General features: G+C 40.4%; 1 protein-coding gene across 2 annotated transcripts in view; it reads left to right on the forward strand.

The window, feature by feature from the left end:
• fgd (faciogenital dysplasia) overlaps positions 1–14,949 on the forward strand; it is a 55,320-nt gene extending 40,371 nt beyond the window's left edge. For both annotated transcript variants that reach the window (XM_034211187.1, XM_034211188.1), the window contains 15 exons: positions 1,373–1,462; positions 3,509–3,645; positions 4,587–4,743; positions 4,976–5,114; positions 6,875–6,933; positions 7,433–7,579; positions 7,668–7,760; positions 7,860–7,939; positions 8,471–8,501; positions 9,117–9,221; positions 9,941–9,994; positions 10,930–11,031; positions 11,292–11,420; positions 12,186–12,326; positions 14,263–14,949. In XM_034211187.1, the coding sequence (XP_034067078.1) occupies positions 1,373–1,462; positions 3,509–3,645; positions 4,587–4,743; positions 4,976–5,114; positions 6,875–6,933; positions 7,433–7,579; positions 7,668–7,760; positions 7,860–7,939; positions 8,471–8,501; positions 9,117–9,221; positions 9,941–9,994; positions 10,930–11,031; positions 11,292–11,420; positions 12,186–12,326; positions 14,263–14,508 (1,710 nt within the window). In that variant the 3' untranslated portion in view covers positions 14,509–14,949. The remainder of the gene's footprint in view (positions 1–1,372; positions 1,463–3,508; positions 3,646–4,586; positions 4,744–4,975; positions 5,115–6,874; positions 6,934–7,432; positions 7,580–7,667; positions 7,761–7,859; positions 7,940–8,470; positions 8,502–9,116; positions 9,222–9,940; positions 9,995–10,929; positions 11,032–11,291; positions 11,421–12,185; positions 12,327–14,262) is intronic.
• Positions 14,950–15,412: the final 463 nt, after the last annotated feature.

The following is a 15,412-nucleotide window of genomic DNA, read 5'->3' on the forward strand; positions in this document are numbered from 1 at the left end:
GTGTGGTGTGTGTGTGTGTGTGTGTGTGTGTGTGTGTGTGTGTGTGTGTGTGTGTGTGTGTGTGTGTGTGTTGTGTGTGTGTGTGTGTGTGTGTGTGTGTGTGTGTGTGTGTGTGTGTGTGGTGTGTGTGTGTGTGTGTGTGTGTGTGTGTGTGTGTGTGTGTGTGTGGTGTGTGTGTGTGTGTGTGTGTGTGTGTGTGTGTGTGTGTGTGTGTGTGTGTGTGTGTGTGTGTGTGTGTGTGTGTGTGTGTGTGTGTGTGTGTGTGTGTGTGTGTGTGTGTGTGTGTGTGTGTGTGTGTGTGTGTGTGTGTCAGCTGTCATGTTGATGGCTTTATAATTACATACGTGTCACAGAGGATGTGGGTTGTCAGTAATGTGTGTACAAGAAGTTAAGATAATTTATGGAACATTTTCAGTTTCTCTGTTGTCATAACAACATGTTAAAGTAATATTCTTATACAGTGTGTGTGGAGAGTTTCACCCTGCCATGTATTGTGTTTGTTTAAAAGTGCTTTTACAAGAGTGTGTGCGAGTGTGTTTATGTGGTAGAAAGAAGTTGTGAAACCCACATTGTCGCAATAGGCTAGATGTTTGGTGACCCCGATGCCTGTTCTGTGTCATGCTGGTCATTCGGATGAACTCTATCGGCAGACATCATTCCTAAAGTTTATTCTAACATTATGTGGATCTTAGCTTCAAGAAATTATAATGAGAGAGGCAGATCTTCATTTTCACCACCTCGGCTAATAACGTCTCATATCAGTTTCACACGTTCCCACGGCTGAACTAAACCAGTGACTAGAATAAGCTTTGTGAAAGTCACTTTACCGTATAATGCTCTGGATGCCGCTGACGGTTGCCTCAGTCACAAGCATTAAGGGATAAGGATGTTTTAAATATATATTGTTTTTAAGAATTCCTTTAAAAATAACTCAAAACAAAGTGTATAATAATTCTGCCTGTGTCGACATAGCCACTCTTTTTTCTCCATACCATATAGCGCTAATATTGTTGATGCTGAATCTTCCTTCATTACAATACAATTGGCCACTTGAGTTGATGCTGAGGCAACCCTACATACACCTGCTGCTGTAGCTACTCACTATAGCACCAAATCCATAATTGTTGCAAGCAGGAAAGATGTGTTTTCTTGGAGTATAGTGAAAAATGCATTGATGTGGAGCTGGGTAGTGTATGTTTGCTTTCTCATTGCCTGCGCTTCTTTAAATTAAAAAAATTGTATTTGCCATCTGCCTTAAACTCTGAATAACTGCAAAGTGTCCTTATTAGTATGAAGGGCGTGCTTACATATTATTAAGAATGATTCAGTTTTCATACCTCAGACCTAATCCTTTCCTGTCTGTTCCCCTCAGTGCTCAGAGACTCAGAGGCTCCTGAACATCGCCAAAGAGCTCCTCCACACTGAAGAGGCCTACGTCAAACGACTCAACCTCCTCGACCAGGTAAGAGTGTGCCTCCGTCTCTATTTCCATTAGCATGGTTGTGTGTTTTGGATGCCTATGGTCCACATTTCAATCTCCTAAATGTGCCAGAGGTCTTAGTGATTTAGATTAGGGTTGAGCTGGATTAAAACTGGCTCTGCGATCCACCCGACAACAACCCCTTCCTCTGTTGACCGGATTACCCTCGAGCAGTGTAATCACAATCGTGTGAGAAACTCCCAGTGTTTTAGTTTATACATCCATACACAGCACAAATACAGCTTTGTCACCACCATCTAAGCATGTGTGTGTCCACTGTGTAAAGCAGCACATGTGTTTATGTGTGTTTCTCTGTCATGCCCTCACATTGACCTCACAAGTACATACAAGTAGTACGTAAATCCTGCAGATTAAAGATCTGTGTTTCCTGACTCTTATCTGAGTTGAAAATGAGAAAGCTCTTTAAAAAAACGGTTTGGTAGATGATGCAGCCCAGATATAGCTGTTTTGATAGCGTCATTGATAGGGAACACCCCACAGTGTTTTTAGAAACACTAATTATGCTTGTTTCATGTTTGGTAATAGTTGCTATTGACTAAGGATTTGCCCATAAATTGTGGTGACAGCCGTTTAAGATAATCTAGTGCTAGTTAACTACTCTGGAATACAAGATTATTTTACTTGTTTAATATAATTAAAATATGTTCTGTTAAATATCATTCAAAGCAGAGCAAAGAGTATTCACGTTTGAGTAACTAGAAGAAGTCGTTTTTTGTAACTTTTGTTACAATAACTTGATTTTATTTAGAGTATCTCTTAAATACTTTCTCCTAGAAACTCATTCATCGTGGTTCAAACCCTGCTTTCCATCTTTTGTATGCTCAGAAGTCATGAGCTCCTTCAGCACTCTGCTCTGTTGGATCTTTTGTTTGACCATCTCTAAATGGATTATTATATTTTAATTTCCAGCCTAATTTCAGCCTCTATCTGTGTTCGCTCATGTTCGTGATGAGAATGTACTCGCAGTGGTTAATTCTCCTTCCTCATTGTTCTGTTCATGTGTCACAGAGATGCACGGCTGCCCTATCACTGAACAGATATGGGTTACTTGCTACTGAGGGCAAAAAACCCTCACAGTTAACTTCCTGTTTTTGTCGCAGCAATTTCACATGACACTGGAATCAATTGGGTCTATCCTTCTCTGTGACTGGCAGGGAAGCAGATGTTGATGGAAGTGATTAGTCAAGCAATGTATCACCAGAATCACGATACATTATTTTGATGTATTGTTATTTATTTCCCACTTACAATTTTGGGAATCAATTAATTGTTTAAATGGGTTATCTGGTTATTTATTGTTGCACTACCATAAAGTTGTGGGACTTACAATACAAAATTGAAGAAACCATTTCGTATTCAGTTTCTGTGATGGGTCATGCTCAAACACACTATATCCTACATTTCCCATAATGCAACCCATAGCATCTTTCGTTAGAGCCTTCATGTCTTGTACACCCTTATGTGTCTATAAGTGCATTTACATTAAATATTTGAATGTCAACAATTCACTTCATAATATATAATTTAAGTATATTTTGCAATGTGTAGTATTTAGTTTTAGAATAGGTATATAGTAAAGCACATCCAAATATGGCCTGAATGTACCCATTTAATGACATTTAAATGCAATTGAGGCTTATCAATTGCAATAAAGAAACATTTTTTAGTTACAGCCCTAATGCAATGTATCATTAGTGGTTGGCCTTAAATGTCCATAAATGTCAATTAAAAATGTTGCTGCCAGAAAAACTAATAAAAGCTAAACTCAAAGTGACCACAAGTTTATATATAATGGTGTATCTTGTTTACAGGAGTGTCTCATACATTAGCAGTAAGTCTTAGTTGACTCGTATACATCTGATGGTCACACTTAAGAAGTCAAAGCTAGAGAAAACAAATATGTTTGTGTGGATAAACAGCAACATGCAAACTTCTCCTTCCTTATTTACATGCCTGTCCCATGAATAGTGTTTGTATACATACAGTATGTTTTTTACCCTTCTGCAGGTATTTTGCACTAAGCTCACAGAGGCTGGAATCCCTCAGGATGCGATCACAGGGATTTTCTCCAACATCTCCTCCATCTACTGCTTCCATGACAAGTTCCTGCTGCCTGAGCTCAAGACACGCATCACTGGAGAATGGTGAGGAATAAACACCCGGCTGTTCAACGGCTTTTCAAATAGCTGCAGTGTGACATCATACTAAAGATGGGTTGGCCCCCGTTTGTGGTCCGTTAGGCCGTTGGTGTTGGCTGTGAAACTCAGACAGCTTTTGGCACTGGCAGTGGAGAACTAGAACTAGAAGAACTAGAATTGGAGGATGACACCCTCTTTAATGGTCGCACATACATGTACACAGCACACATAGTGAAATTTGCCTTCTGCATTTAACCCATCCTGGGGGGGTTGACCGTAGCCTTGCTCAAGGGCATATTGTCAGGTTTTCAGTGGTGTCAGGTTGCTTGGTTATGTGATTTCGTGTGTGTCGGAGTTGCAGAATGAACACATTTTTTCTTCACAGTAGGCAGGAAATGTACCCCCAGTGTGTGTTATTATGCCAACATCAGCCACCCTCGGTAGATAATGACTCCTCTAGAGAGGGCTGGGTGCTGGGAAACACCTGTCACATAATGATTTCCCTTACACTTTTTCTGAAACTCATTAGAAAAGGCTGAGGTAGAAAGGCTTAAAAATGGGCACAGACAACCACATAGTAAGTCAGAAAAGTGCAGCTCAGGAAGAAGTTCATAAAAAATAATAATTTGTGGAATTCCCCAATAATGTTCTTGAGAAGATTAGTCTAGTTTTGTATCACTCATCATTTGTTTCTTGCTTCTGAAGAATGAAATCAATGCTTTCTGTCTCTTATCTGTGGTAATATAGTAACCCGTGATGACCTTAATATGTTTATCTGTGATTGTGAAATGTCAGGAGAAAAAATGCAATTGAATCAGCTAAAAATGTTTTGCATAAACAAATGAACAAGTGATGTACTGTATAATATAATAGCCTTTAGATTACAATATTGTTCTTGTGTGAGACAGCTCTGGTTTAACCTGTTTATTTATTTGTGTTTGCTGTAGGGACTCCAACCCTCGTATTGGAGACATCCTCCAGAAACTGGCTCCATTCATGAAGATGTACGGAGAATATGTGAAGAACTTCGACCGAGCCATGGAGCTGGTCAGCACCTGGACACAGCGGTCCTCACAGTTCAAGAGTGTAGTCCACAATATACAGGTAGGTGTTTCACTGTGTTGCCTCCTCATGTGATACCTACTCGCTTTTTGTTATCTCATTATCTGTATACTCTGATAAATAGTTTGAAATCCAGATTTATTTTCTTTTTTCGTTTCTAAATGAGAAGGTACCAGTGTTTGTATGCCATCTCATAGCTCCATACTACTAAAACAGTTGTGATCTTTTTCACAATTGGTCAGTTCAACTCTTTGTTTTGTGCTTGAAACAACAGAAACAGGATGTGTGTGGGAACCTGACGTTGCAGCACCACATGCTCGAGCCGGTCCAAAGGATTCCTCGCTACGAACTGTTGCTCAGAGACTACCTGAAGAAGCTGCCTGAGGACGCTCTGGACCGGAAAGACGCAGAGAGTGAGACATTAGACTGTTTTTACATGATGCACACACTGCTCTGTGAGAATGATTAACTGCAAGGTGCAGAGAAATCTTCCAGCGTAGTTTTCTGTCTTCCCTTCAATTTCTTTTTTACCTCTGCTTCACCTTTGCCAGTGGAATTTGGATTTAATTCAAGCTTTAACTTGTAATTTGGTTTATCGTTATATAATGGGTGCGTGGCTGTCAAAAACCATTGGTTTGTGGTTTGATGCCCTCAGATTATTTATTTTTTGGCTGAAAACAGACAGCAAGGATTGAAATGCACCAGCCTAAAATGTGCAAAAGCATTACATTTAAATGTTTAAGTGTATCTTTCTTCATTCACCGAGGACTAGGTTACTATATATCAAACTGAAGAGCTAGTGTCTGAACTTTGTTGAGTGCTGCCATTTAGCCAACATGATTCAATAATAGGAGGTGGCATGAACACAAAAGGTCAATGAAAAGACCTGAAGCAATGCAGATTCACATTCCAGAAAGCGCAGCTGAGACGAAGACACGTCAACTTGAGTTGATAATGCACAAATGAACATTAGTGCTTATCCTGGGTGATATAGCTCCGTGATGGACGAGGAGAAGGAGTAGAACATATTGCATCAGGAGTAAAGCTCCTGGTAATCTTAAAAATTATCTATCTGTTTTAACTGAAACGGACACTTTTACCCAACTGTGAACAGTGGTGGTTAGTGGCCAAACAACACAAACTGCAATACTACTCCAGGTAAAGATGGATCACTTCATATGTGAACACATCTTGATTAACAATGCTGACCCTCTGTGGATATCGCTCCTTGCGGCTCCATGTTTACACAAACCTTGTTAAGATCTCAGTAGATTAGATTAAGCCTACAAGAGTCATTGTTTCCATGATTTTCATTTTGGAAATTGTAAAGAATTGATCTACATTATATCATTACACACCCAATAACTATAAATCACGTGTTTCAACTGAGCTAGAAATTATGTTAGGTTCCAGAAACTGTCAATCTTAAAACTGCAACAATGCATCACATTCTTGGTGCTTTCACATTGTGCTTTTGCACATAGTATTTGTACTGTTGAATTATCACAACAAGAATCAATGTGAAATATATAGTAATAATATATCTGTACTTTTGATAAAAGTAGCTCCGCCTGAGTATTGCCTCATTAGGATAACAGGATCATTTCATCTATCCTGAGGATGATGTCGGGTTGTGTGTAGTTTCACATACTGCCTTGTAGAGACAAATTACACATTGACATGAAGTGTATGTCTCTATTTTTGCCTTCAAATTCCATTTTCCACGATCTGATGTCCTCCCTGTGTTTCAATTTACCTGAGCATTAACATTCACCACACAGTGCAGGGCTTTTCTCTTGTCCACTCCGCGCTGTAAAGCAGTTCATCACTGTTGTTCTTGCCCCATTTCCCCCAGCAGTGTGTCTCTTCTGTTTATGTAGGCCATGATTAAGATGGCTGACTCAGGTGCTCACAAGGCTTTCTGCTGGCTACAAGCCAACCTAATGCATGCAGTGTGTTTAATGTTAGGACAGTGATGTTAAGCCTCTGATCCAGTTTAATTTATAATACAGCTCGTGTGACATCTTATTTTTCAGAGAGCAACAAACCCATTACTTATCTGTAGAAAAGAGTGAGACATTGATTAATGGTACAGTTAGATTTGGTTTTACTCAAACATATGATGTTATTGTTGAATTTATGCTAACATCACATATGTGCATGCTTGTTACAGAGGCACTGGAGCTCATCTCTACTGCAGCGAACCATTCCAATGCAGCAATCAGGAAAATGGTAAGACTTTGAGACTTCACCTCAGTTTCTTTTCTGTTGTCATCTCTTTATTTCACTGTGTCATTGCACTTTATACAAAAACAACTAATGTCTTACTCAATGAAAGAGTTGCTGATGCTGTACTGCCAGTCAGCAACATTGCAAGTGTTCGTCTGGGGGAGTGAACAAGTTGAATTAGTACAGACAGGAAGTTGCCGTTTCCTGCCTCAAGTTTCACAGCTTGCGGAAGCCTGAGTGACTTCTAAACACTCATCCTCTTCATCTATATCCTCTGTCTGGCAACTCTACTCGTATTTCTCACATCCTTGAAACAACTCAAGCAGACAAAGTGTTTTTGAATCAATAAAGATATATAATACCTGCTTTCCAGCGTTGAAGTCTTGGCTGATAGGAAAATAACCCCATCTGGTGGAGTTTGGATAATACCTCCACTCTTAAGTGTCTTCTCGCCTTTTCTATTTCTGCAATTCTTCATCCTTCTGTCGCATCGTGTTTTCAGGAGAAAATGCACAAGCTGCTGGAGGTTTACGAAAGGCTTGGAGGAGAAGAGGACATTGTTAACCCGGCAAATGAACTCATCAAAGAAGGTCATATGAAAAAGATGTCAGCCAAAAACGGAACAGCACAAGACAGATACCTCTACTTGGTGAGAGCACTGAAGTGTTACATCTGAAAAACAATAGGATGTTTTTGTGAACATCTCATCAATTTCAGTTTTTCTGTCTCTGATGTAGTTCAACAATATGGTGCTATACTGCGTGCCTAAACTCAGACTGATGGGACAGAAGTTCAGTGTCAGGGAGAGGATCGACATCGCTGGCATGGAGGTGCAGTTCTGCTTACTTAAAGTGCTTCTGTTTTCTACTGTGGCCTTTTATTTATCTTGGCGACTACAAATCCAATTTCCTCTGTTGTGTTGACCTCAGGTCCAGGAGAACGTGAAGCAGAACCTTCCTCACACATTCGCCATTATCGGCAAGCAGCGTTCACTGGAGCTGCAAGCCAGGTAAGGTCATAAAGTAACTTCCAGAGACAAAATAAAACACTCTGAACTGAAATATTAACAGTTGCTCTTACTATATAGATGCTGTTTATTCCCAAAACCCCAAATATGCAGTATTACATAAATAATTATAATTAAAATATTATGTTAAAATCATATTAATAAGTGAAGTTAACTATATAAATTGTGAAATGATTTAAATAATTAATAAAACAAGTTGTTTTTTATGAACCAGTTTGCTCACTTGGTAGCCATATTTACACATCATATGACATATTAGCTTGTTAGCTAATTTTAGCTCTTACAAACTAGCTGCTGCTGTAAATAAATAACTTATTTCTCTTCTATTAACAAAGATGTACAAGATGCTACCTACTCAAACCAGTGAACTAAACTGGTTTGGGTTTACGATTATGTATATCATTACTCAGCCAGCACTATTTGAGGTTATTATTTGAGTAGTCTAAGCTATTTAATTGTTGCTTTGTGTGGTTTTCATGTTAAAATAATGTAATCTCATGATTTGTTTTACAGGACGGCTGAGGAGAAGGAAGATTGGATTCAGGCAAGGATCACACACATGCTTTCATAGATATAGAAATACAGCCATGCACATTATACCCACAAGGTTTATATCTCTTATGAGCATGCAACAGATTGGTAGTTCTTCTTTACTAGAGAATAGAATTAGCAAATATATCCTTCTCACGCTCTTTCAGTGTGTTTGGGAATTATATTCTCTGATAAATCCCCTCATTATTGCTCATTTAGCTCATTACAGCAGAGCAAAGCTGATTAAAACATTGTGCCGGATAGAAGAGGGGGTGGGCGTGTTGCAGGGGAGGTTTTCAAGGTTTTACGCCTGTTTGAGTCTGCGTGAGACAAACTGAAACCTACATGGGGGGCTGTCAGAAAACGCAAGGACAGTGGCATGTAAACTTGAAAGATTTTGGAGATAGAAAAAACATAAATAAAAAAAGGTTACATATGATCATAAAAACGTTGAGATCATGCTATAAGTCTTAATAAGCAAACCTTTCCCCTTCGTCTCATATAAAATACAAAGAAAATAAATGCATTCAAATGGTGATGTGTCTGATTAATAATCTTTCTTTTCCTTCTGTATTCCCCTCGTTTCCTTTCCTCCTCCTCTGTCCTCTAAATCTCTTCTGACTCTCAGGTGATCCTTGCCACTATCGAACGGCACAATCAAAACAGCGAAACATTCAACAAAGCTTTCAACAGCTCCTTCTCCCGGGAAGATGACCACCCCCCCGAGTCACCGGTCAGTCTCACTGCCCTTAAATCAATGAGTTAATTGATCACTCAATTAGTGGGTCATCCTGTGCAATGACTCAGACGAGGCTAGTGGTACGCCAAACACATTTGTCATAGTCTGGTCTTTGTCTTTCTGAACAGCTCTCCCATCTATGGATGTATCATACACACACATCACACACACATAAAGAAGCTCTTTCTTCCATCACTCAGTCGCACACATAGTGTCTGTGAGGCTCCTCTACCAGAACTCTCTCATGACCTAATAGGGAAAGCACAAGTCAAAGTGTATACACAACTCTTATGGACCTGCTTTTGACCCACTTTGGGCCTGCTGGGCTGGACGCTTGCCAAATGTAACTTGACACAACACAGAGGAAGTGATTCAGAAGGGCGAGACTGGCACCTAGTGGTGGAGATGTTTGACTGCAGGCAAAATCAGCTCGTGCTCAATATTTTTGTTATAATGACATTATTATAACTCCTTTTGTCCATACATGTGCTTTGTTCTCCAAAATTCAACAATTATTTTCTACATTATGATGTAGAAAATAATTGTTGTTATCATCAATTGGGCAGATAGGCCTACCATGCTATATAATGTAAGCATCTCTATAAAGACAAAAATAAAAATGATTTTTATACTTGAAAATAAAAGGAGCAATAATAAGAAGAACAACAAAAAGAAAAGAACAAATATTTTAAATGTTTTTTATTTCTCTTCAGGGTCCCTGGAGCAACACATCCATTGACTCAGACGGTGAAAGACTGCACGAAAGGGTAAGATATTATATACTGTACTTAAATTACCAACGATTCTTGTGGTTTGCTAATGGGGAACATATTTTAATACTTTGTTAGTGCTTAAAACTTAAGTGAATCCACCTTTGTGGGTTAATCATTTGTGTGTACAGACTTTAAAGTGATACTGAAAGTTTGAAACGGTTACAGTGCATCTGTTCTTTATCAAAGGTAACCCTCCTCTCTTAAAGGTGGGGTAGGTAAGTTTGAGAAACCGGCTCGAGATACACTTTTTGTTATATTCCATGGAATGCTCTTAACATCCAGATAGCAATGAATATCTTAAGTGCTTTGACAAAAAATCCATTAAAAAACGTCATCTGTGGAAGCCGTAGCGCTGTTAAAAGCACGACCAATCATTTTTGCCGGCTCGGCTAAAGTAACTGGATGGCCTACCTGCCTGTCAGCCTTCCATCTGTGCACAAACTTATCTCGTGCCCTCATTGGTCATGTGCGCGTTCGTGTGTGTTGGAGGAGGCGCTCTGTAAGGAAGTGGCTGATTTTTTCCGGCTGTGTATTTTCAAATTCTAGCGCACTCGAGCTGGTTTCTCCAAAATTACCTACCCCACCTTTTAATAAAACTATTTGTTAGAGAAATGGGACTTAATACTTGTCCTCATTAACCAATCTGCTGCAAATGGACATAAAGGGTTTTATAAGGGGTGAATTTCACTCCTCATCACATTATACAGTTTATAGTTTATAATAATCAATCTGACAGCCTGGGCTACTGTGGAAACCTCCACCTGACCTCCATTTTAGTTGTCTATGTCTTTGAAAGGAGAAATGGAAGACAGACAGGCAGCCAGACAAACAAAGAGTGACGCAGGGCGAGCAGTAGACATTCCTTCAGTTGTTCTAAACAGACTGAAGACCTTGACACATGACTCCTGTGTTTTTTTTTGTATTTCCAGAAGAGTTCCAGGAAAAAGGAGAAAGAGAAGCAAACGTGTAAAGGCTGCAACGAGGGCTTCAATTTCACCAAGCGTAAACACCACTGCAAGTCCTGCGGAGCGGTGAGCACAGATGGGACAGAATACATCGGGGCATTGTTGGGCAGCATGTAGAATGAATTGATGGAGAGAAAAAAAGAGTTGGGGAATAAGTGGAACATCTCTTTCAGGCAATTAACTGTTAACAACTGAGCGTTTTTTCTCAATAACGTCCCTCTCCTCTCTCTCTCCTCTCTCTGTCCTCTCTCTGTCCTCTCTCTGTCCTCTCTCTGTCCTCTCTGTCCTCTCTCTGTCCTCTCTGTCCTCTCTCTGTCCTTCTGCAGGCCATCTGTGCAAAGTGTTCAAAGACCTTGGACAACAAAACAAGCCGAGTGTGTCCCGAGTGTTTTGAAGCCAGCCTCAGCCTGGAGACTCTAGGTGTTAGTGAACAGAAAAAGAAAGCAGCACCTGAGGTGAGACACATATGCTGTACCTGAGAACACAAACACACTGAAAAACATTTAGAAGCATGTGCATAATGGGTTTTAGATTCATGCCAATCCAATCATATCCAGCTCTCCCAGAATACCAAAAGTCAATGTCAAACAGACGGCACTGCTGGCAACAAAAAGAGAGAATGGAGAACAGCAGTTAACTTATTCAGTCCAGTACACTCCCTTTGCTGAATACCAAGTCAATGTGTTGTCTGAAATCATTGCACAGACACATAAAAACATTTATTATATCCATGCTTTACTGCACATGTGAATTTATGAATCAACACAAATGAGATTTCAGCTTATCAAGGACTAGTCGTCTCCTCTGACTCCACATTTTTTCTTCTCTAGTTATACTCAAAATCTGAGAACCGTCCTTTAAATATATATTGTTGTGATTGATTCTGTCACGTCTTTCTGGCTGTTGTCTCAATGACAAGATCCCCCAAAAAACAAGTGAGATCAATCACCACATGGGGGCGCTGTAAGCTGCACAAGGAATAGAAAAGGGGCAGCATGAGCTCGAACAACTGTCTATGTACAAATCTCACTGTGTCCTATATTGTCGTTACGTAATGGTGTACAGTGTTAGATCTGCGCTGTCTGCTGCTCATCACGTTCAAAATCCCAATCAGTCATCTTTGATTTTAAATACACGCCTATTTAAATTCATTAGAAAACAATATTTATTGTTAGTGTTTTATAAACAATATATAACAGTTTTTCCTTATCTTTTTTTAGCGACAGATATCTCTCACAGGGGACAACTGCCTGCTCTGTGGCCACCTTCAGTTGCAGGAAAAAGGGAAGAGCTGGTCCAAAGTGTGGGTGGCTGTCACTAAGGCTGAGCCACTGGTGCTGTACTTACAGAGCAGTGGACAGGTAAGCGTTCAACACACACATCACACACACACACACACACACACACACACACACACACACACACACACACACACACACACACACACACACACACACATAATCTGGAGGTATGATAAACTAGCTGTTAATTCACAAATATTCCATCTTTTTGTCACATTTAAGGATTATGCAGTAGCCTATACTTGAACTATTCTGTATGTTTTCATTATTTTAGTCTCAATACAATACATAGATCAAACCAAATGTGGTTAGCACTGTACAAATAAAGGACAATAATCTTTACAAACAAGATCCCCCACATGTTATCTCTTGTAAATCCGCTGATTTATTTGTTACAGCGCTCTGGATATATATCTATATGTCCTGCCCAGAGTTCCCGTTAGAATATTTTTTCGCCGGTCAACATGTCCGTTAAAGTTGAAATCTTCCGGACAAAATGAGAAAAGTGCCGGTCAAAGGACTTCTTTGTTATTTATTGTGCTTTAAAACAAATTGAAATGATTCGATATTAAACAAACTAATCATAGTAGATTAACTATTCAAAAGTGTTCAGTAATTTACAATAACACGGGAATAATAAACGGAGCGCTCTCCCTCTCCTGACAGCCCTTCAGTATCATGCAACTCGCGGATCAGTAATGAGTGACCCGACAGTAAAACTAAACATATCTATAACTAGTTTAGGTAGATTGAGAGGTAATTAAAATAGCTACGTGTGATATTCTAACCTGAAGAGTGTGTTTTGTCCGCTCACCGCTGCATGTGATCTTGCAGAGCTGCGTGTCGACTCGTCAGCAGCAGCTGATCTCTCTCTCCCGTCAGATTAGACTCGCGTTTATGTCCATATCGATCAGATCCAGCTAGTTCTAGCTAATGATATGACTACCTGCTTATTAAAAGACACCTAAACAATAAGTGTCGCTATGCAACTGTGTGAGGCCGCAAAGTATAGCGCAGCATTATGCATTTGTTTACATGCCCACCGGAACCCCGAGGCATTACCAACAGATCAACGCACAATCAACCCATCCAGGACATCTCTTTCTCCACAGTGTTAGACATTATAATTGACTATTCTTGTCTGTCACATACTCTTCTTGTCTGTCACATAAGTGGCGCAAATTGCGCAACTGCGGTATTGCGCTAAACGGAAATTATTTTGAACGGACACTTTGACCGGAGAGATTTAGATTTGCGGGTCTTCAGCATATTTTACCGGTCGTAGTCCGGTAATTACCGGCTAACGGGAACTCTGGTCCTGCCCACTTTTATACAGTGCTCCCTAAGCATATCAGTGAGCATGTAGGTCAGATCTATCCAATCATGCCTGTGTAAACTGTCTGTAGATCAGTGCTGGGAGGATTTAGTGACTTTGAATGTGACCTTAGGTGAAGCTGTCTGTGACACTGCTCCACTGTCTAAGGTTTAAGTTTGCATTGACCAGAAGAAGCAACACTTTGAATTTCAAGTAGTTCCTTGAAATCTTGGCCTTGACTGTAGCAGTAAATCTACTCAGAACATCCCAAGGATATGCATGTCACAAGCGATGTACATGATTGCTCAAAATTACGTTTATGCTTTCCAAAGCAATCATGTTTGGAAAGCTTTTTGCTAAAGACTGTGATTCTCTGTCATTCGTCAGCCTGTTAAAGCCTCCCTCGGTTTCATTTCCAAAACTAATATCCCAATCCCAACGCATGCCATTCCAAAGATTAGGATTAATGCGAGTTGGACGAGCATTTTCTGTTTATACAGAAAGAAAGAGGGGGAAGGGAGAGAGGAGGGCTTTATTATACATGCCTGGTGGAAAATATTCTCCTGCAACTGAGGAGACAAGCTGTCACTTGCTATATTTAGAGTATGTGTCCTCACTTTTTAAAGGTGAACCCAATTTTAAATACTGCCAGATCTCATCTTATTTTACTAATTTCTGCAGGACTCCAAGGGGGCGAGAGTGGTGCCTCTCCCTGGGTTCGATGTGAGTGTGATGCCCCCATCGGGAAGTGAGAAGGCAGAGATCAAACACGCTTTCCGGCTCTGTCACACCCAGCAAACTTTGCTCTTAAGTGCCCAGGATCCAGAACTTCAGACCAAGTGGGTAGACGTCCTCTCAAGAGCTGCCCGCGGAGAAACACCCACGGACGCATCTGCGAGCCAGACTGAAAACAGGAAGAGCCAGTAGTGGCCGTGTTGTAGCCACAGGACTCGCTGCCCCTCCCTCCCTCTCCTGTGTATAGAGCACACATTACTTGAATTCACTTTACCTTGGCACTTTTATGTTTAGTTTTGTGTTCTTCCCTTTTGAAAGGACCACTCAATCCTTCATATGCCACTTCAATCTACTCCTCGTGACCACACAGCTACGTCCTGTTCGCTCTTCATCTTCCTGTCCCCCTCGAACACACAGAGAAACAAGAGCTATGCTATCATGCCACCAACTCCACTGTATGCATGTGTGGTTGGGATGTATTAGTGATTTTAAAAGTCAGAGAAGACTAAATGTTTTATTTGTAATATAGCTGAAGAACGTTCCCGTATGCTTTTTTTTTTTTTTTAAAGATGAAGTTTCTTGTACATTATGCGACTGTGTTGTGAAGCATTAAATCTTATGTGTGTGTCTTTCCATTTGTGTGTGTGTGTGTGTGTGTGTCTTTCCATTTGTGTGTGTGTGTGTGTGTGTGTGTGTGTGTGTGTGTGTGTGTGTGTGTGTGTGTGTGTGTGTGTGTGTGTGTGTGTGTGTGTGTGTGTGTGTGTGTGTGTGTGTGTGTGTGTGTGTGTGTGTGTGTGTGTGTGTGTGTGTGTGTGTGTGTGTGTGTGTGTGTGTGTGTGTGTGTGTGTGTGTGTGTGTGTGTGTGTGTGTGTGTGTGTGTGTGTGTGTGTGTGTGTGTGTGTGTGTGTGTGTGTGTGTGTGTGTCCGTCTGTGTGTGTGTGTGTCCGTCTGTGTGTGTCCTGCTGTGTTTATTAAGTATTGAATGCTAGTTTAAGAAACCTGCAACCACCTCTCTGTTCTCTTCACCCCTGCTGGGGACACAGTGGCAGTTCAGTGGGTATTGTACAGTATGTATACTATAGTGCGATGTAAGGAA

Source organism: Gymnodraco acuticeps, unplaced genomic scaffold (genome assembly GCF_902827175.1).
Source record: "Gymnodraco acuticeps unplaced genomic scaffold, fGymAcu1.1, whole genome shotgun sequence".
Lineage (NCBI taxonomy): Eukaryota > Metazoa > Chordata > Actinopteri > Perciformes > Bathydraconidae > Gymnodraco > Gymnodraco acuticeps.